At 46.3% G+C, this 19,471-nt stretch overlaps 2 protein-coding genes across 4 annotated transcripts in view; both read left to right on the top strand.

Annotated features, from left to right (window-relative positions):
- Positions 1–525: 525 nt before the first annotated feature.
- Positions 526–7,443, top strand: LOC310945758 (gypsy retrotransposon integrase-like protein 1; the record flags this gene model as incomplete). The annotated part of the gene is made up of 8 exons (XM_083911964.1): positions 526–810; positions 2,274–2,467; positions 2,549–2,660; positions 2,753–2,891; positions 4,288–4,342; positions 4,446–4,703; positions 4,787–4,903; positions 7,186–7,443. The coding sequence occupies exons 1-8, from the start codon at positions 642–644 to the stop codon at positions 7,441–7,443; spliced, it is 1,302 nt and encodes a 433-aa protein (XP_083768090.1). The 5' UTR covers positions 526–641.
- A 2,830-nt stretch (positions 7,444–10,273) lies between these two features.
- The window catches only part of abcb9 (ATP-binding cassette, sub-family B (MDR/TAP), member 9), a 13,318-nt gene continuing 4,120 nt past the window's right edge, over positions 10,274–19,471 (top strand). The window contains exons 1-10 of one of the 3 annotated variants that reach the window (XM_083912915.1): positions 10,279–10,371; positions 11,100–11,143; positions 11,828–12,480; positions 14,765–14,879; positions 15,025–15,155; positions 15,280–15,485; positions 17,235–17,432; positions 17,547–17,675; positions 17,766–17,954; positions 18,437–18,610. In XM_083912915.1, coding sequence (XP_083769041.1) covers positions 11,829–12,480; positions 14,765–14,879; positions 15,025–15,155; positions 15,280–15,485; positions 17,235–17,432; positions 17,547–17,675; positions 17,766–17,954; positions 18,437–18,610 — 1,794 coding nt within the window. In that variant the 5' untranslated portion in view covers positions 10,279–10,371; positions 11,100–11,143; position 11,828. Of the gene's footprint in view, positions 10,372–11,099; positions 11,144–11,824; positions 12,481–14,764; positions 14,880–15,024; positions 15,156–15,279; positions 15,486–17,234; positions 17,433–17,546; positions 17,676–17,765; positions 17,955–18,436; positions 18,611–19,471 lie in introns of all 3 variants that reach the window. The other 2 variants (XM_083912914.1, XM_083912916.1) reach the window with 2 other exon arrangements.

Raw genomic sequence — 19,471 nt, 5'->3', positions numbered from 1 at the left:
TAAATAGAAAGCAAAGATGTTATAAAAGTCATTTGACTCCTGACGTTACAGACTTTTTTCCAGTTAACATCTAATTTTCTCATGATATATTTAGTGGCGATGACTGCACAGACCGAAAACACATTTTAAGTTTAACCACTTTTACTTACAGGTAGCTGTAATGAAATATTGTGACCACTAGAGGGAAGAAACACACTGTTATAAACGTAAAATGTTATTTTTTATTGTATATTTTACCTTTGTTATATGTATATTTGATATTTATTTGTTATTTGTGTATTTCATCTTTATTTTTATATGTGTATTTTATCTTTATTTGTTAATTGTATATTTTATCTGTATTTGTTATTTGTATATTTAATCTTTATTTGTTGGCCGGAAGTACCGCTCGTTGTCCGGAAGGGCGGCGCCAGAACAAAACAAAATGACACCAACTGCATAAAAGAAACAGTAGAAGAAGAGAAAGAATTCCCCAGCACGAGCTTCAGAATCCAAACTGCTGCCGTTCTGTTGTTGTGGGTTAGCCGTGCACGTTAGCATTAGCTAGCACCGCAGCTAAACATGCCGTTTAACAGCTAGCACGGCTGTTTACCGAGGTGTTGGCTCGCTGTGTCCGGTCTAAGTGCTCACTCTCAGCGGACATGTTGAGCGTGGAGTCCCTGCAAGTGGCCGAGGAGGAGGTGGTGGAGTCCAGCTCCAACAAACTCACTGACATCTACACTTTCGTGGCTAAAGGCTGCTTCCCTCAGACCATGAACCCTCTACGGAAGAAGAACCTCAAGAGATACGCGCAGAAATTCATCATTGATGGTGAGAGTTATTTAGAAACGTTACTTTACTTTATGTCAAACCCGGTGACAGGATGCTTTGCTTTCTTCCAGCGCACAAAACCACAATTAAGTCACTTTCATATTCAACATAGTTCAAAAACAAGCCTGCTGACACATGAGGGATATGAGTCTTTATGTTGCATATTTTACCTTTATTTGTTTTTTTGTATATTTTACCTTTATTCGTTTTTTAGTATATTTTATCTATTTATTTGTTTTTAGTATATTTTATCTCTTTATTTGTTTTTTAGTATATTTTATCTATTTATTTGTTTTTAGTATATTTTATCTCTTTATTTGTTTTTAGTATATTTTATCTTTATTTGTTTTTTGTATATTTTATCTTTATTTGTTTTTAGTATATTTAATCTATTTATTTGTTTTTAGTATATTTTATCTTTATTTGTTTTTAGTATATTTTATCTATTTATTTGTTTTTAGTATATTTTATCTATTTATTTGTTTTTAGTATATTTTATCTATTTATTTGTTTTTAGTATATTTTATCTATTTATTTGTTTTTAGTATATTTTATCTATTTATTTGTTTTTAGTATATTTTATCTTTATTTGTTTTTTATATTTTATCTTGATTTGTTTTTTATATATTTTATCTTTATTTGTTTTTATATATCTTAAATGTATTTGTTTTTTATGTATTTTATCTTTATTTGTTTTTTATATTTTATCTTTATTTGTTTTTTATGTATTTTATCTTTATTTGCTATTTGTATATTATCTTTATTTGTTTTCGTATATTTTAACTTTATTTGTTGATATTAAACATTCATTTAATATTCAGAATAAAAACTATTATGCATTTAAACCATTTCTTTGAATTATGTCAAACCACTTGTGCAACATATAAACTAATTTCACTCATGTATCACAGGGCCTGCTTTTGAATAATATATTTTTTAATGATTTTATTTATGATTTGTTATGATTGTTTTGCGAAACTTAAATCTATTATGCTTCCTTATCTGTTGACCTGGGGATATCAAACTACTTATGCAACGTAAAGACTAATATTCCTCATAATAGAATTAAGTTTAGCTAAAAAACATATTAGTCAATAACAAGCCTTGTGACACATGAGGAATATTAGTCTTTACCAAAAATTAGGCCACAAGCTATAAAACAGCCAAAATTATCCCCAAATCCCCAAATAAACATGCGAAAAATGCCTTTGTTTGCCTGAGGGGGGCGTAGGGTTTAAAGATAAGCAAGACGACATCAATATTTATCGGCGTGATGACGTATAGGCAGCAAGAAGCATTCGCCGAGGCCCAGGTAGTGTGAGTACAAACGGGCCTGGAGGGGGGGACAAGGACCCTAAAGCACGGGGCACGGGACGGAGGCACAGTGTGAGTGCGCCCTTATTGTGGGAATACCAAAAGGTGTGTCACACATTTATCGCTCTTCATTCTTTTCTACATTCAAGAGGGCAAGCTGTACTACGTGGGACCCAAGAAGGAAGAGAAGAGGGAGGTGGTGATCGAGGCGGAGAGGAAGAGGCAGATCTTTCTGGACTGCCACTTCAACGACATCGGCCATCACCTGGGCCAGAAGAAGACCGTCCACAGGATCCAGAGCAAGTACTACTGGCTGGGCATCGTCAAGGACGTAGTGGATTGGGTACATGCATCTTTTTGTCTCCAGTGTTCAGTTAACATTTGTGAGACGTAACGATAGTAATGTTTACAACTGCCGTTTCAGATCAAAGTGTGTGAGACCTGTCAGCACACGGAGAGGAACAAAAACATGGCGAGGACGGTCCGGCCGATAAAAGTGGACGCAGCTTGGGATATTGTTGGCGTTGACTTTATAGGTTATTGCCTTAATTGGTTTCATTGAATGACGTTTGTCTGCCGTATGATTTCTTTCCTCACTTTGAGAACGGCCTCTCTCTTCTCTCACCAGGGCCTTTTCCAGAGACACATCAGGGCAACGCCAGCGTCATCGTCCTCATCGATTACTTCACTAAATGGCCAGAAGCTTTTCCGGTGCAAAAGACGGACGCTCTCTCTGTCGCCAGATGTATTTCCAAATGCATTTACAGGTAAAAGCACATTGATAATTACACCGAGGTTCAGGGGCGTGCGCAGACACCGGGAGGGGCTGTGGACCTAACCTGACGGTTCTGACGTAATTTATGTGCGCCTGTTGGGACATAGAAAATTGAAGGAGGGACCATGCGCGGACATTTAAAACAATGGCGGTGAAAGGTTCGCGTTGGTGTGATGCGGAGGTGGAGTGTTTACTGCAGATTTGGTCGATGAAAAGATTCAAAAACAGTCGACAAGACGCACAAAAACTCCGAGGTCTACGGAAAGATTTGGAAACAAAGCGACGCATCGCCATGACGTCATCAATGCGTGTGACGTGTTGCGGCGTGATGACGTATAGGCAGCAAGAAGCATTCTCCGAGGCCCAGGTAGTGTGAGTACAAACGGGCCTGGAGGGGGGGACAAGGACCCTAAAGTCCAGGACAGTGTGAGTGCGCCCTGAAAGTGTTCTTTTTTTAACACATTAGACTGTTTTTAAAACGATTTTCAATAAATGCAGTAAATTTGAGTGTGTGCAAACTCTCGGGGACTGTCACTACATTGCTCTAAATGGCGCTAAAATCACCGTTTTTTTCTCACTTGCATGACCGATCTAAAATTGCTGGCATTTAATTCTGATGCAGGTGATTTTCCATGAAATTCGCAACATTTCCTAACCTGCAGGGTTCGTGCAGGTGCTTGAAATCCGTGAAAATGCTTGTATTTTAATTTTAATGTCGTATTTTCAAGGTTTGAAAAGTGCTCGAGTTTTGGATGAAGTACTTTCGAATGCTTAAAATTGTTTCCTTATTTTCTTATTAACAGTTATAGAATAGAAATATAATTTTATGTATCATCATCCTGGTGTTATAAAACAATTTAAGTTGTTTATAACATAAAACCATCTCTTTGAACCTGATTCTAATGAAAATGTGAAGTGAAATTATCATTTTCAATGTGTTCGTAAATGTATGTAATTTACCACATCTGTAAGGTGCTGGAAAAGCTTGAAAGTGCTTGAAAAGTGCTTGAACTTGACCTCGGAAAAGGTGTTTTATAACGCCAGAAGGCTGCTTCAGCTTCGTTGTCGTAGCAACAGACACAATCCATCACTTTTTATAATAACTCTCTCACCTCTGCCTGACAGAGAACTCTGCTCTCTACTGTTTTGTTGTATAGATCATTATTGTTATAGTATATTTTGTTGTATATATTATTATTGTTTAGTGTTTATAGCACACTGTGCACTGTACTATGTATATATTGGATTCTATGTATGTTATGTACAGAGTGTTTATTTGCTGACCCACTGCTGCTGTTACAGAATCATTTCCCAGTCTGGGATCATTAAAGTCATTCTATTCTATTCGAACCCTGAACCTGAACTCATGCTGTTCTCTGTTCAATCAGGTTCGGTGCCACTAAAACCATAGCGTGTACGCAGAACGCAGACTTCTGTGACGAGGTGAGACGTGAGTCCCGAAGTTTCCGTTCAAATGAGCAGATCGAGAAAAGGGATACGATGTCGCGGGCCAGTGTGACCAGCGCCCTGCGCTCGTGTTTTCTAGGTGACGAAGCTGCTGAGCGACAGGTGGAGCATCGCGCAGAAGGTGTCTCCTCTGGATCAGCCTCAGCTCAACCCGCTGCACGACTGCACCGGCCCTCTGCTGAAGGAAGCCGTCGTGCAGATGGTAACGGAGAAGCAGAGCCAATGGGACGACTTCCTGGACCCTGTGCTCTTCCTGTTCAGGACGTCCACCAACCCCACGACCAAGTTCAGCCCCTACTCCCTCATGTTCAACAGGAAAGCTAATTTACCGAACGAGGTGAGGCTCCATCGTCAAGGAGACAAACAACTTCTACCATCGGGGTTTGTCTCTGATTACTAATTCTACTTCCTGTCCTCTAGAGTACGCTGAGCCTGCTGAATTATGACGAGCAGGAGCAGGACATGTACTCCACAAAGGAGAAGGCCTCCATGTATATGACCATAATGCAGGAGCAGCAGAACTCTGTGAAAACGCTGGTAATTGTCACCATGGATACTGATGATGATGATGCTTTCTTGTGATGTACAGTATCTTATTTCTGGGATGGGACGTGAGACGGTGAGGGGTCATGGGACTGGTAGTTTTACTTATTAGGACGTGCAGAAAAGGTGGTTTCTTTTTATTTTATCACTTGGAAAGAAACAGGGTTTGAAGGGCCATTTAAATGTTTAAGGGCGCACTCACACTGTCCTTCTGCACCGCGCCCCGGTCCTTGTCCCCCCTCCCTCTCCCCCCGCGCCCCAGGCCCGATTGTACTGACACTACCTGGGCCTCGGTGAATGCTTCTTGCTGCCTATACGTCATCACGCCGTAACACGTCACAGGCATTGATGACGTCATGGCGATGCGTGGCTTTGTTTCCAGATCTTTCCGTAGACCTCTGAGTTTTTGTGCGTCTTGTCGACTGTTTTTGAATCTTTTCATCGACCAAATCTGCAGTAAACACTCCACCTCCGCATCACACCAACGTCAACCTTTCACCGCCATTGTTTTAAATGTCTGCGCATGGTCCCTCCTTCTTTTTTCAGAACCGCCGTAGGCCTCGTGCTCGTACACGTGCGCACGCTCGTGCTCGTACATGTGCAAACGCGCTCTACAAAAGCCCACCTCTCTCAGACGGGCCGTGGACGGTCAGCTGGCCGCAGTTATGCGCGGAGTGGGTGCACTCACACTGGTCAAACGCACTAGGCTTGACCCGAAAAACCGGTTTTGGCCCCGGACAGTGTGAGTGCGCCCTAAATCCGTCTTTAAAGATAATATTATTTGTTTCGTCTCTGGCCACTTGGGGGCAGCAGGACAAGCTGTCAAACACTGATATCAAGTTGTCATTTCAGACCTCCTGACTAATTTAAGCCCAGTTTGCCACGCCCTTTGCAGCTCCTGTTCTGGTCTTTAGCTTCTCAGCTGCTTGCTGCTCCACTGTGTTCACCAGCTAATCACAAACGTCTGTCTGCTGTTTGCCACACGACAGAACAGTTGTTTTTTTTAATTGAATCTGAAAACAGCTGTTGGGTTAATTAGAGCAGAGATTATGGGCCAGAAAAAAACGTAACATCAAGAAAGAAATTGTCTTGATTGCTTATTTGATGAGTCTATTTGCCGAAAAAGACCCTGGGTTAGGGTTAGGGTTAGGGTTTTACACCAGAATTTCACTTTAAGGTCTTGATTTAAAAAAAAAAAAAAGTATTTCTAAAATGGTATAAAGTGCCGCAACAACATCTAAGGCGTAATACAGCATGGGAATAGCTCTTATAGACTCTTAACTCTGACTTTTAAACATTCATTACAGATTAATGACTAGACAAACGGAGCTGCATCTCACATTAATCTCAAGGTTTCCAGCTTTCAGATGAGTTTGGCATCTGCTGTTAAAGTTAATCCACTGACTGACCCCAGCTGATACAAGTTTCCTGTTTCTTTAACGTCCAAACATGATACTCCACAGATACCGTGACACAGGGGTCACAGGGATGTTTACACACCATTCTCGTGGACCCATGACAGAAACCTGATTCTTACACCACAGCTTCCTGTCCTAGAAACTCCATCAATAATTGAGGATGCATAGTTAACGCTGGTATTAGCCATGTGTTGCTGACAGATATTCAGTAACACACACATTTAGGGCGCACTCACACTGTCCATCCGTACCGTGCCCGAGCACGTTTCACGGCTAAATACTAGTTCGTTTGACCAGTGTGAGTGCAACAGTACCGCGCCTTGGAGCCGTACAGTTGCCGTCCACGGCCCGTTTGGGAGAGGTGGGCTTTAGTAAAGCACGTTTGTACGAGCATGAGCGTGCGCACGAGCACGAGGCCTACAGCGGCTCTCAGGTCATTTCCTGTGCGCCTGTTGGGACGTAGAAAAAAGAAGGAGGGACCATGCGCGGACATTTAAAACAATGGCGGCGAAAGGTTCACGTTGGTGTGATGCGGAGGTGGAGTGTTTACTGCAGATTTGGTCGATGAAAAGATTCAAAAACAGTCGACAAGACGCACAAAAACTCCGAGGTCTACGGAAAGATCTGGAAACAAAGCCACGCATCGCCATGACGTCATCAATGCGTGTGACGTGTTACGGCGTGATGACGTATAGGCAGCAAGAAGCATTCACCGAGGCCCAGGTAGTGTGAGTACAAACAGGCCTGGAGGGGGGGACAAGGACCCTAAAGCACGGGGCACGGGACGGAGGCACAGTGGGAGTGCACCCTGAGTTGGTAAACTCATCAACCTTAACTCTCTGTGTGTTCCACTTCCAGGTGATGGCCAATATGAACGCGGCCTACAAACAAGAGAAGAAGAAGAACGCCAAACGCAGGACACACAGCACGCCGCAGATGACCTTTAAAATGGCCGACCCCCTGTTCAGCGCGGGAGACTCGCCCTCGCCGAAAAAACTGAAAGACAGTTTATATTTATCTTTCCCCGTAGAGACGGTGCTGGCCACCGAGCAAAGTGGCTCCGAGGACATGAAGACCGACTTAGAATATCACTTAGCCGAGTCTGACGTGCACTGAGGAGGAGCGCGTGGAAAAACCACCGCGGAGTTGACCGATCAGTGAGGTTGGCGTGAGCCGCCCCGAAGTCTCGGACTGAAGACGGAAAATCCCGACGTCGGTAAAATGAAATGGACGTCCGTTGAACACAGACTCTGGCTCACGGAGACAGAATCCAGGGCCGAACACGTGGCAACAAACACTGACCCACGTGAAGTGTTGTTGAAATGTTTCCCATGAAAAATGCTGTTAACTTATTTTATTTTTTTCACTGTTATCCAATAGATTTTTAAGCTGCAATACTCTGAATAAAGGTATTGTTTCTTTTACGTAGCCCTGGTGTAAAATCATTACCTAATGGGGAATCGGATACGATTGGACGTCCTGTCATCTGTCCACACTAGGACACTGGAAAACACTATCCATCCATCTTCAACCACTTGTCCCTGTCGGGGTCGCGGGGGGGCTGGAGCCGATCCCAGCTGACATCGGGCGTGAGGCGGGGTCCACCCTGGACAGGACGCCAGTCTATCACAGGACACATAGAGACGAACAGAGACAGACAACCATTCACACCTACGGGTGATTTAGAGTCATCAATGAACCGAACACCTGCACGTCTTTGGACTGTGGGAGGAAACCGGAGAACCCGGAGAAAACCCACGCAGACACGGGGACAACATGCAAACTCCACACAGAAGGACCCCAGCCGGGATTCGAACCAGGAACCTTCTCGCTGTGAAGCGACAGTGCTACCTACCAAACTACCGTGTCGCCCTAACTTCAAACAGTTGCCTATTAACACAATGTATAGACACAGAGCAACATTAGCGTCCATTTAGAGTCCTGTCCAGTCGACCAGTGTGTTTACTGTCCTTTCAGCTCTGTTTTGCTCTCTACCAGGAAATACCTGGCTCCGTCGCTGTCCACTGCTCTCTGTTCCTCAGCTTTTTGCTAACTTTGTGATCTAGTAGTGTGCATGGATTTATCAGAGCTGTTATTTAACTTTTATATGTTTACTGAAGGGTGGCACGCTGGTGTGGTGGTTAGCACTGTTGCCTCACAGCGAGATTTAGAGGCCTCTAAAATCGCCCGTAGGTGTGAATGGTTGTCTGTCTCTGTTCGTCTCTATGTGTCCTGTGATAGACTGGCGTCCTGTCCAGGGTGGACCCCGCCTCACGCCCGATGTCAGCTGGGATCGGCTCCAGCCCCCCCACGACCCCGACAGGGACAAGCGGTTGAAGATGAATGAATGGATGTTTAGTGAAAGCAGCTGCTGCTGGAAACGTAGGATGAGAGCAGTGAGAGCTACAGAGTTACGCGTTTACTCTCTTTACATGTGTCACTACAAAGGTCTACTTTCATATTTCACATAGTTATTTGATCCGTTGTTGATATAAAAGGAGCTTTAAAAAGGTTGAAATCCACTTTAAATATTCCAAGCTGCACATATCAATCAGAAATAATACTTTTTAAGGACAACTTTGAGCATTTTTTAATTTTATTTTCTCTATTTAAAAGGGACAACGCACATTAACAAGAGCAACAAAGTCACACGTGCTGGATTTAACCACGCAGGCTGAATGTCATCTGCAGTCCTTGACAAAACATTAAAAACATACAGGAAGATCTCATCTCATCTCATCTTCAACTGCTTATCCGGGGTCGGGTCGCGGGGGCAGCAGTTTTAGCAGGGGACCCCAAACTTCCCTTTCCCGGGCCACATTAACCAGCTCTAACTGGGGGATCCCGAGACGTTCCCAGGCCAGTGTGGAGATCTAATCTCTCCACCTGGTCCTGGGTCTTCCCAGAGGCCTCCTCCCAGCTGGACGTGCCTGGAACACCTCCCTAGGGAGGCGCCCAGGGTTCATCCTTACCAGATGATCCTGAACCACCTCAACTGGCTCCTTTCAACGCAAAGGAGCAGCGGCTCTACTCCGAGTTCCTCACGGATGCTGAACTTCTCCCCCTCTCTCTAAGGGAGACTCCAGACCCCCTCCTGAGAAAACCCATTTCGGCCGCTTGTACTCGCGACCTCGTTCTTTCGGTCATGACCCAGCTTTCATGACCACAGGTGAGGGTAGGAACGAAGACAGGAAGATGCAGCACAAAAACACATAACAAATAAAACAACACAAGTGTGAGTTAAAACATAACACATACGCATGGGAACCAACTGATAAAGCAGCACACACACAGGGTAATAACATTAATAGTGATGTATATGACTCCTGTATGAACTTAAAGAACTATTTTAGGATAAAAACAAGTAGCCTGCAGTACATCAGTGCCCCATCATGACTTCATAGTGACACATTAGAAGAAGAAGTACATTATTACATTTTTTCACTCTTATTATTAATCATGTTACACACACACAGGCCTGAAAATACACACATGCACAGACAGGACCTGTATACATGCAATTAAGGAGAGATGTTAGAGCGAGGGCGCTGCAGTGACCTGAGCAGTTGGGGGTCCAGTGACTTGCTCAACAGCACCTCGGCAGTGCCCAGGAGATAAACTGGCATCTCTCCAGCCACCAGTCCAAACTCCATACATGGTCCACACAGGGACTCGAACCAGCGACCTTACAGTTCCCAGCCAAGTCACCTATGGACCGAGCTTTTGAGCATCATTTTAGTGTTTTTGAACTGACGCTCTTGAACACCCCCTGAAATACCTGGTGGGAGGAGGAGCCACACACACACACACACACACACACACACACACACACACACACACACACACACACACACTGAGTTTACTTCCGCAACAGCTGAAGCAAAGGGGCGTGTCTCTGACTTCTACCTCTCTCTCCCTGCAGCTGATCCTCTTCAGACTGGGTCATCATGAATGGGAGATGCGCGTGCTTGGCAGCGTGAACGTGAACGCGCCCGGGGCCTCAGTGAGTCACAGCAGCTCTTATTAAAGCCACCCATCGAGCAGGTACTTTAACAACACCTCACACTTTGACACAACACAGTTGGATTTTGTCTAACTTTAAACATTGCAGGACGAGATGACGCATGCGCATTGCAATGATTGCATTACACTGATTTGCAGCTTCTACCTTGTTGTTGTTGTGATTCATATTAATAAAGTCAAGTGCGTGTGTGTGTGTGTGTGTGTGTGTGTGTGTGTGTGTGTGTGTGTGTGTGTGTGTGTGTGTGTGTGTGTGTGTGTGAGTGTGAGTGTGAGTGTGAGTGTGAGTGTGAGTGTGAGTGTGAGTGTGAGTGTGTGTGTGTGTGTGTGTGTGTGTGTGTGTGTGTGTGAACCCCCTCACCTATAGACGATCTGTGGTGGTGTGCAGCTCTGGTTGACACTAATGTCGGCTCTCTCTCTCTCTCTCTCTCTCAAAGCTAACTTGACTCACTTTGAGGCTCTCTCTGAACGTCTTCCACATTTACCCTGCTGTGTGTTTCATTAGGAATAGATAGAAACTATAGTTAATGTTTTTATTACACCCGGTTGCACAAAAATAAGCGGTTTAATTTAATATCCGGACGCAACTCATCGCCTGCTAGTAGCTAACTAAGCTAGCGTTATTTATTTTTATTATTTTATTATTTATTTCTTATTTACAAGCTTACTGGTAATTATGTACAGCGTGGTGACCGCTTAAATTAAAGTTATTATCGCATGAATTTACCTTTTTTATATTTTCCGCACTGTAGCGACGAGCCGCCGAAGACCGGAAGTGCGTCCCTTCAAAATAAAAGTAAGTGTAAATAAATTCCAGGAGTGAGTTTTGCACTGTATTGTGTGTCCATGTTTTAGTATATAGTCAATTTCTGTTATTACCTGGTGTAGTTAAACACTTATGTAACTTTATTTATAACATAATGGCACATTTGAGATGTTAGAACACAAATTTCTGAACAATTTTAACTTACAATTTCCTGCTGTTTAGGGTGAGAATGTGGTTCAGAAAAAGGAGTTTAGTGTTTTATACAATTGTGAAAGACAATCACAGCGAGAGGGTTCCTGGTTCGAATCCCGTCTGGGACCCTTCTGTGTGGAGTTTGCATGTTGTCCCCGTGTCTGCGTGGGTTTTCTCCGGGTTCTCCGGTTTCCTCCCACAGTCCAAAGACGTGCAGGTGTTCGGTTCATTGATGACTCTAAATCACCCGTAGGTGTGAATGGTTGTCTGTCTCTGTTCGTCTCTATGTGTCCTGTGATAGACTGGCGTCCTGTCCAGGGTGGACCCCGCCTCACGCCCGATGTCAGCTGGGATCGGCTCCAACCAGGGACAAGTGGTTGAAGATGACTGAATGAATGAATGAATGTTGGGGTTGCTGTTTGGGGACTTGTTAATTGTTTTGTTAAAGTTAACAATTCAAAACCCAATAAAATAAAAGTATTTGAATAATAACATCCTGTTTTACTCTCTCCTGAACAGCAGCATGGGCATCAAAGTAGCTGTGAGCAGCGCCGTGCTGCACATCCTGCTGGACGTGATTGTCACCACCGTCCTGTACACGCACGGATCACACTGGAGCATATTCAAAGAGGATGCCTTGAACTTTAACGTTCTCCGGTCGGCCTTGGACGTCTGGGGGACTGTGCTGCTCAGAGCCTCCCTGCTGCTGGGAGCGTCCATAGGGGTGTCATGGAATAGAGAAGACGGCCCGCAGAGGGCGGCTAAACTCACCCCCCTCGTTCTCCTCATCTGCCTGATCACGATCACCTACACGCTGGCCAAGATGCTGATGCTGACCGAGCTGAAGCCTCTGACCCACGAGCCCTGGTTCCTGAGTCTGATATGTTGGACCTGCGCCTCCTCTCTGGGTGTCGTGCTGCTCTGGAGACTTCTGGGGAGGGAGTCCAACTCGGTGAGCAACAGCGGTAGAGGCGGAGGGGGCTCTCAGGAGGACACCGAAAAGCTGGTGAGGACAGTGGGTGAGGAGGAGCAGGGGGCGGGGTGTGACGGGAAGAAGAAGAAGGGCGAGGAGAAGACCCACTCTGGGGCTACACTGGGGCGTCTGCTGACCTACTGCAGGAAGGATGGCGGGCTGCTGTCCGTCGCCGTCCTCTTTCTCCTCATCTCGGCTGTGTGTGAGTGTAATAGCGCATGAACCAGCATTTTAATGGCTCTGTACTCGTGTGCTGAGGCTGTTGATTATAATTGTGCTACTCATCCATCAGAGTATTAAGTATTTTATATAATAACTCATATAATAAGCTTCAAAATAGTTCCATCAATCGTCACCTCGCCTTTTAATGATAACTTTATTTGTAATAGCACCTTTAAATACAGCAGTTTACAGTCAAAATACACACACACACACACACACACACACACACACACACACACACACACACACACACACACATATATCTATATATACATGCCAAAGCAAATGTCCATCTCTGGGATAAGGCTGCCAAAAGTATCAATACTTAAATACTTTTCAATGCCACGTCTTTCAAAACAATACTGTGTGTGTGTGTGTGTGTGTGTGTGTGTGTGTGTGTGTGTGTGTGTGTGTGTGTGTGTGTGTGTGTGTGTGTGTGTGTGTGTGTGTGTGTGTGTGTGTGTGTGTGTGTGTGTGTGTGTGTGTGTGTGTGTGTGTGTGTGTGTGTGTGTGTGTGTGTGTGTGTGTGTGTGTGTGTGTGTGTGTGTGTGTGTGTGTGTCACTCTTGACCTGGTTTGACTGAATTTCTGGGGCCACTTTCACAAAGATATCCACTCGGCTCAAGGACTGCAGACCAGACTGGACCCCCCTGATAAGACCAGTTTAGTGCAGATGAGATAGCCAGCTGTGGGCTAACCGTGTTATTCAGATGAAGTTAGACGTCCATCTTACGTCTGACTAGATCTGAGCCACAGTCAGACTTTTTGAAACCTGCTCCTGACATAATTTTGGAAACAAATGTCACGTTATTGTTTTCACTAAGCAGCTGGATAAATGATGTAGGAAAACATGAGCAGTCCCAGCCCGGTCCTGGTCCAGTCCCAGCCTGGTCCTGGTCCAGGCCCTTGTCCAGTCTGGTCCTGGTCCTGGTCCTGGTCCAGTCCCAGCCTGGTCCTGGTCCTGGGCCTGGTCCAGTCTGGTCCTGGTCCTGGTCCAGTCCCAGCCTGATCCTGGTCCTGGTCCTGGTCCTGGTCCTGGTCCAGTCCCAGCCTGATCCTGGTCCTGGTCCTGGTCCTTGTCCAGTCCCAGCCTGATCCTGGTCCTGGTCCTGGTCCTGGGCCTGGTCCAGTCTGGTCCTGGTCCTGGTCCAGTCCCAGCCTGATCCTGGTCCTAGTCCTGGTCCTGGTCCTGGTCCAGTCCCAGCCTGATCCTGGTCCTGGTCCTGGTCCTTGTCCAGTCCCAGCCTGATCCTGGTCCTGGGCCTGGTCCTGGTCCAGTCCCAGCCTGGTCAGACGCGTACATGAACTGATGACGCCTCTGGGATGAGACGCCTTCCTAGACAAATAACCAAGTCCAGTTGCTTTTGTTGTAGGAAAATTAATCAATAAGGGTCGATCAAGAAAGATGAAGAAACAATAAGATCGGCTTTCTCCATGTGCGTTTATTCCAAATCATTTCCTTGCAAGGAAGCCCTCTTCAGAACGACCGCACAAACGGCCCCCGTCTCAAAGAGTGCCCCACAGGTCAGGTTCCATAGAGCCTTAAATATAGTGGTCAGCAGGCACGACGTTTCCAGAGCACAAGGGCGACTTGTTGTCCTGTGAGTCATAATTATACATTTCAGTGCCACTTGTATCACAGGATAAAGGGAAGTTTCTTCACAAGATATACAGGGCTCTACATTGCATGCAAAGATAAAGAAAACTTGTGCATCATGAGGAAATAAAGTGTTAATATGTACCCCTAAATATCATTCATTCAATCATCTTCAACCGCTTATCCCGGGGTCGGGGTCGCGGGGGTGCTGGAGCCGATCCCAGCTGACATCGGGCGTGAGGCGGGGTCCACCCTGGACAGGACGCCAGTCTATCACAGGACACATAGAGACGAACAGAGACAGACAACCATTCACACCTACGGGTGATTTAGAGTCATCAATGAACCTAACACGTACATGTCTTTGGACTGTGGGAGGAAACCGGAGAACCCGGAGAGAACCCACGCAGACACGGGGAGAACATGCAAACTCCGCACAGAAAGACCGAGGTCGGGATGCGAACCTGTGACCTTCTTGCTGTGAGGCGACAGTTAATTGTAATTCCCGTCACACTTTTGTCATGAATTTCTTTGGGGATAACGATGACCTGGACCAATGAGAGTGTTCACAGGCGTAGGAAAACGTATTACAAGTATAAAAAGTCATAGTCAATACCTGCATGTGACTGACCTTCCATTACATTCCTGCCTCTCTCTTCAACCTGCAGGTGAGGCCTTCATACCGTACTACTATGGGCAGGCAATAGACAGCATCGTGGTTCACCAGAGCATGGAGTACTTTGCTAAGCCTGTGATCACACTGTCAGTGCTGGCCTTCGTCAGGTGAGTACCTCCAGGCTGTCTCCTGACGGCTGAACCTCCCTCACTGTGTGCGTTTTCAAAATGAAGCAACTTTCCATAGAGACGGGAATTACAGATCGATGCACGGTGACGTCAACGCTTCCTGACACCTTGACCCTCTCCTCAGTTCTCTTGCAATGGGGGTACGCGGAGGAGTCTTCACCCTGACGTTTGCGAAATTGAACCTTCGTCTCAGGAACCATCTCTTCAGGACGCTGATGAGGCAGGAAATTGGCTTTTTTGATGAAAACCATACAGGTGATATAGCAGTACCCCCCCCCCCCCCTCATCTTCATTATTGATTCCTCCCCCTGTTTGGGGGTTGTCTTCATCAAAACGAGCAGTCCTTCTAATGTCATTGCATGCCTATGTCGCCCTGTAGGTGACATAATTTCACGTCTGTCAGCCGACACCACCCAGGTGAGCGATCTCATCTCCCAGAACGTTAACGTCTTCCTGCGGAGCGCCATCAAGGGCACCGGCTTCTTCATCTTCATGTTCGGGATGTCCTGGAAGCTCACACTGGTGACCATCATGGGGTTCCCGTTCATCGCCTTTGTCTCTGAACTTTACGGTGATTACTACAAGGTAGGGGAGGATTTGTGTGTTCACCATTTTATTCGCTGATAAATCTTTATGCCTCCGTGCCGGCGACAGGGTTGTCAGTGACTTCTGGTGGTCTGTTCGTCCGTCCCTCCGACACGTTCATGTGAGCGCGATATCTCAGGAACCCCTGGAGGGATGTTCTTCAAACTTTGCACAAACATCGGTTTTGGCTCAGGGATGAACTGATCCGATTTTGGAGGACAAATGTCAAGGTCACAAGGTGTCAGAAAGCACATAAAGATATAATCTATTAGATTTTCGTCCAGTTTATCGTCTTTTAAATTACTATCTATCAAAGAGTGAGTTAAAACAACATTGATCATATCACCCACGAGTATCCAGTGTGTGTCTGTGGAGACATTCCCTCCCTAATGTGTCAGTCCGCAGCCGTTGATCTGCCCAGCTGGAGCTCTTCACTGTTGCTTATGCTGCGTTCACTTGTACTCAGTAATCGGGAACTTCCGACGATTAAAAGTGCAATGAAAGGGACTGTTGAAGTCTGAATTCCAAGTCAGGCTCACTCGTATGTGTCTGGACCACCCCTGTAAAGAATACCTCCACAGGTGGGGCCTCGCCGTCCAAAAAGGCCCTGCCCTCCGCCTGTCAACACGCTCCATGCAGACATCGTGTTTGTGACGGCCGCCCTTCACTCATCTCACAGAACAGATACATTTCCATGTTATTAAATATATTAACCCTTACCAGAGTTTTCTCCTGTGTCTGTCTACGCTGACTGATCAGCTCGTGCTGCGTGCGTCTGTTTCCCCTCACTCTCTGCGCTCTGCACTGTTGATTTCTTCCCCATGGAGCCGACATGGGAACTCTTTTGGTTTAGAAGATATCGCTCAGCTGGTGAAGGCAGGTTATGCAGCCCCTGTCACTCAGCTCATGAGCTGCTTTAAAACCGTTCTCCCAGCTCGTCACATACGGAGGCTTCGGGTCCGTCAACCTGGATGAACGCTTATGAACAGACGCTGTAACTGTAACTTGTAGCCTCACGTTAAAGAAGCTCGGGAAATAAATTGTATTAAATTAGGTGGTCAGTTTAATATTGCTGTGCATTTAAAGGCCAAAGCGGCCGCTACAAACACCTGCCTCAGTTATTACAGAGTACAACTTTAAAGTAAGTAACTTGTTATTGATCTGTAATAAGTGTCTCTCTATGGAAAGTTCTTTTATTTTGAAAACGACATCACAGAATGCATTTTTGGCCATAACTCTAATTGATGAAGAAATGACACTTTCTATCTGAAAGATCAACTTCCCTGTGACGTCATGATGTTTCATAACTCAGGTGCAGAAGGGGGGGGGGGGCATTTGGTCACATACTGAACTACTGACACTGATCTGCTGATTGTATTCTGTGCTGCCGGGTTGAAGATAGGTGTGAAGCGCCGACGTTTCACCGAAAAATACACTTAATATCTTTTATGAAACCCCTTCAAAGTCTTCACTACATATGTTATGTTCGTTTAGGTTTCTCTCTGCTCTAACACACCTGAGTCTGATGATGTGCCCGTTATCAAGCAGCTGAAGCTCGTCACAGTTTGATCATTGTTAGACTCAGTGTGTTAGGGTAGGGAGGAACCTAAAGCATGCAGGACAGTGGCTCTGCAGGACCGGAATTGCCCACCCCTGGTCTGGACAGTTTGGATGTAAACTGCAGCTCGATTGGTTGGAGGCATAAAACCAGAAGGCATTAACTCTAGGTTGTTTTGTTTTCCTCTCCAGAAATTGACCAAGGAGGTGCAAACAGTCCTCGCAGAGGCCAATAAGGTTGCAGAGGAAACCATTTCAGCCATGCGGACGGTACGGAGCTTTGCCAACGAGTGTGGGGAGGCTGACACCTACTACGGCAAGCTGTTGGTCATGTTCCAGCTCAACAAGAAACAAGCCATAGCCTATGCGTGCTACATGTGGTCCAGCTGTGTAGGTATCAGCAGTTAGCCCTTCAGATATCGATGCAGAGCTCCTAATCTGTGTCTTTATAGAAACCTGTTTGTTACAGTGTCTGCATCAATAGAACCTCTGTGTGTATTTCAGATCTCAGAGCTGGCTTTAGAGGTTGCTATCCTCTACTATGGTGGCCACCTCGTCATAACCGGTCAGATGAGTAGCGGCGCCTTGATATCTTTTTTCATATACATGCTCGAACTGGGAGAATGTCTCGAGGTATCTCATCGGTTTTACTAGTTTACTTCATTTAGCATCAATAAAGACGCCGATCCTCTTAACCAAAGCCACGTGTGGTTTACCTTACAGAGTATTGCATCGGTGTACACAGGCCTCATGCAGGGAGTCGGGGCTGCTGAGAAGGTTTTCGAGTACCTGGACAGGGAACCCAAACACCCAGCTGATGGCACAGAGGCTCCAGACACATGCACCGGCGTGGTTGAATTCAAAGACATCACGTTTGCCTACCCAACACGCCCTGAGACCGATATTCTCAAGGTTTGTTCTGAGGCTGGGTCATGACCGAAAGAAGGAGGTCGCGGGTACAAGCGTCCAAAATGTGTTTCCTCAGGAGGGGGGCTGGAGTCTCCCTTAGAGAGAGGGGGAGAAGTTCAGCATCCGTGAGGAACTCGGAGTAGAGCCGCTGCTCCTTTGCGTTGAAAGGAGCCAGTTGAGGTGGTTCAGGATCATCTAGTAAGGATGAACCCTGGGGAGGTGTTCCAGGCACGTCCAGCTGGGAGGAGGCCTCGGGGAAGACCCAGGACCAGGTGGAGAGATTAGATCTCCACACTGGCCTGGGAACGCCTCAGGATCCCCCAGTTAGAGCTGGTTAATGTGGCCCGGGAAAGGGAAGTTTGGGGTCCCCTGCTAAAGCTGCTGCTCCCGCGCCCCGACCCCGGATAAGAGGCTGAAGATGAGATGAGATAATAATTTGGTAAGTTTGAAAAAGAAACCCTTTCTGGAATGAATGTGTTTTGCAGGGAGTGTCGTTCACTCTGCGGCCCGGGGAGGTGACCGCCCTCGTGGGGCCTTCAGGCAGTGGGAAGAGCTCCTGCGTGAGTCTGCTGGAAAACTTCTACCTTCCTAAGCAGGGCCAAGTGCTGCTAGATGGAAAGCCCATCCACACCTTCCAGCACGACTACCTCCACTCTAAGGTCAGTCTGCATCAGTGTGATTGATAGAGAGGTCACATTCGGCCCAGTTGATCCTGCCATGCTGGAGCGTGATGGTCCCCCCCCTCTCTCCTTCCCCTCTGGCTAGACCCGGCCTACACTCGCACGGCTTCAAAAGATCCGGGCCACGGCATGATTGCTTCTTGCTTATATGTCATTGCATCGTAAAACGACACACACAGTGATTGATGTCATCACAACGGAGCGCTTTCTCCGACTGTTTTTGAATATTTTAATATGACCAAATCTGCCGTAAACATTCCACCTCCGCATCACACCACCGGGAACCCTTCTGCATAAAGACTGTCGCGGGTAACAGTCGCATGTAATAGTAGTCAGGATTGCCTTTTATGCTGCTACATGTACAATTGTGCCGAAGCCCACATCTCAACCAGGCCACGGCCAGGAAGTGTGCCGTGCTTAGGTGAACTAGACTTGAGCTGTGAATCGTGCTCGGGCCCAGTACGAATGGTATGTGTGAGTAGACCCTTAAGCTTTGTCTGAGGGGATGCCCACACTCTCAGGGCGCCCTCACACTGTCCGTCCGTACCGTGCCCCGTGCTTTAGGGTACTTGGCTAGGGGTACTTGCCCCCTCCCTCTCCCCCCGCGGCCCAGGCCCGTTTGTACTCACACTACCTGGGCCTCGGTGCGAATGCTTCTTGCTGCCTATACGTCATCACGCCGTAACAAGTCACAGGCATTGATGACGTCATCGTGATGCGTCATTTCAAATCTGCAGTAAACACTCCACCTCCGCATCACACCAACGTGAACCTTTCGCCGCCATTGTTTTAAATGTCCGCGCATGGTCCCTCCTTCTTTTTTCTACGTCCCAACAGGCG

Source organism: Echiichthys vipera (genome assembly GCF_963691815.1).
Source record: "Echiichthys vipera genome assembly, chromosome: 4".
Classification (NCBI taxonomy): domain Eukaryota; kingdom Metazoa; phylum Chordata; class Actinopteri; order Perciformes; family Trachinidae; genus Echiichthys; species Echiichthys vipera.
Note: the sequence above shows the minus strand (reverse complement) of the source record. Positions and strands in the feature narration are given on the sequence as shown.